This window comes from Gorilla gorilla, chromosome 2 (genome assembly GCF_029281585.2).
Source record: "Gorilla gorilla gorilla isolate KB3781 chromosome 2, NHGRI_mGorGor1-v2.1_pri, whole genome shotgun sequence".
NCBI classification, from domain to species: domain Eukaryota; kingdom Metazoa; phylum Chordata; class Mammalia; order Primates; family Hominidae; genus Gorilla; species Gorilla gorilla.
In genome coordinates, this window is record NC_086017.1 from 145,527,633 (window position 1) to 145,529,309 (window position 1,677).

General features: G+C 48.6%; 1 protein-coding gene across 1 annotated transcript; it reads right to left on the reverse strand.

Moving 5' to 3' along the window:
• Window positions 1-747: 747 nt before the first annotated feature.
• On the reverse strand, window positions 748-1,306 carry LOC129532266 (putative ribosomal protein eL39-like 5). The gene has a single exon (XM_055380980.2). The coding sequence runs from the start codon at window positions 987-989 to the stop codon at window positions 834-836; it is 156 nt and encodes a 51-aa protein (XP_055236955.1). The 5' UTR covers window positions 990-1,306; the 3' UTR covers window positions 748-833.
• Between the last annotated feature and the right edge of the window lie 371 nt (window positions 1,307-1,677).

Below are 1,677 nucleotides of genomic sequence, written 5' to 3' on the forward strand. Positions count from 1 at the left end.
GCTCACACACCTACCTCCACCTCCACCTGCTCATTCACTCTGCTCCCCAAGCCCTCGGGCTCAGCTTCTCCTTCTCTGACCCGAAGACTCCACCCACAGAGTCCCTTTTATCCTCTCCCACCTCTCCCACTTTCAGTGAATGGCAATGGGGGATGGGCACCTGGCCAAGGAGGAAGGGCTTGGGACCTTTGGTCAGAATATCCTACAGGGCTACTGATCAAGCAGGGCCACCTGTGACACCAGCGCAAGGACAAGAGTAAACGCCTGTATAATTAAAAAGCTCGGTTATGTCTTTTTACCTGTGGCTCCTTCTGACCCAAGAAGAGCTACAGACTAATGTCTGCTAGCAAGAGTTCCTTCATTCTGCACATCCCAGCTGTCCTCCCCATCATGGTCCTGTAGGAGCAGAAAGGAAGCTGGAGAGGGGAGGTTGCCAGGAGGAAGTGATGTTCAAGCTGGAGGAGAAAAGAGATGAGAAAGGCATTGCGAGGAAAAGGATTGGGATGTGCAAAGGCCTGCAGTTCAAAGAGGCCACAGTGCACTTGGAGCCATCCCTGCGGGGTTTGTATGGCTGGGCATGCACAGAAGGCTGATGAAATCCGGAGCCCCTGGGAAGGAGGCCTATTTTTCTTTTTTTTGAAATGAAAGGTCTCACATATTTATTACAGAACCCAGCCAACCAGAAAGTTCCTAACAGATTCAGAGAGAAAAAGTATATTCCCAAAAAAACATGTCCAACTGTCCAGATAGTGGTGACATTTTCAGCTTGATATGGTAACATGATTGTGACCTTTAGACAGCATAAATACGTGTGCCATCTCATGTTCAATTCCTTACAGACCTAGCTTGGTTCTTCTCCAATGTCTCCTCTTGGAGTTGTACCTGATTTTATTACCAGTTTTCATCCGAATCCACTGGGGAATGGGACGATTTTGCTTTTGTTTCTTGGCCAGGAATTGCTTAATCTTGAAAGTCTTGTGAGAAGACATGGAGAGAGGCGGAGCCAAACACACACTACAATGGTGGAGAAAGGAAGAGAGAGGGGCCTGTTTTTCTTTTTAAGTTAAAAAAGGTTATTGTAATTTTCAAGGCAAACCTAGCTGTGGTTTTTGTAGTCACTCTATGGTTGAGATTTTGGTATTTTTGCCATAATGCAATATGCTGTGAAGATTTCCATAGTACACTGTGTTGAGCAAGAAAGGCTTCAGAAGAGAGACTGGGCAGGGCTCTTTTCAAGGCTCCTGAAGCTTCAAAAGAAGGCCAACTTGATGCAAGAAGAGGCAAACCTGTGCAGGGAAATAACCAAATTATTGCCCAACACACCTGGAATGTGCCCCCAGGTAGGAGCCTTTGGACTTGCAAGAGGCATTTATCTCAGGACAGATGATGACACCAGGTTGGCTCAGAATCAAAAGCTGATGGGCCCACAGAGTAGAGTAGAATGTGTCCCTGTTGCAATCAAGTGCAAGTGGCATGGCTCTCCAGGGTACCCCGAGAGCCAACTGTCAGATGTGCCCCACTCCCACTCCTGCTGGGGGCTGGAGGTTTGGCTGGTGGGCGAGAGCAGGGTGCACATGAGAGTCATTTACAGTCTGGTCCTCAGCAAACTGGTCAGCCCTTTCATCCAGGCTCTGTGGTGACACCCCCACCCTGCGCCTAGACCGCAGTCTCCCTTTG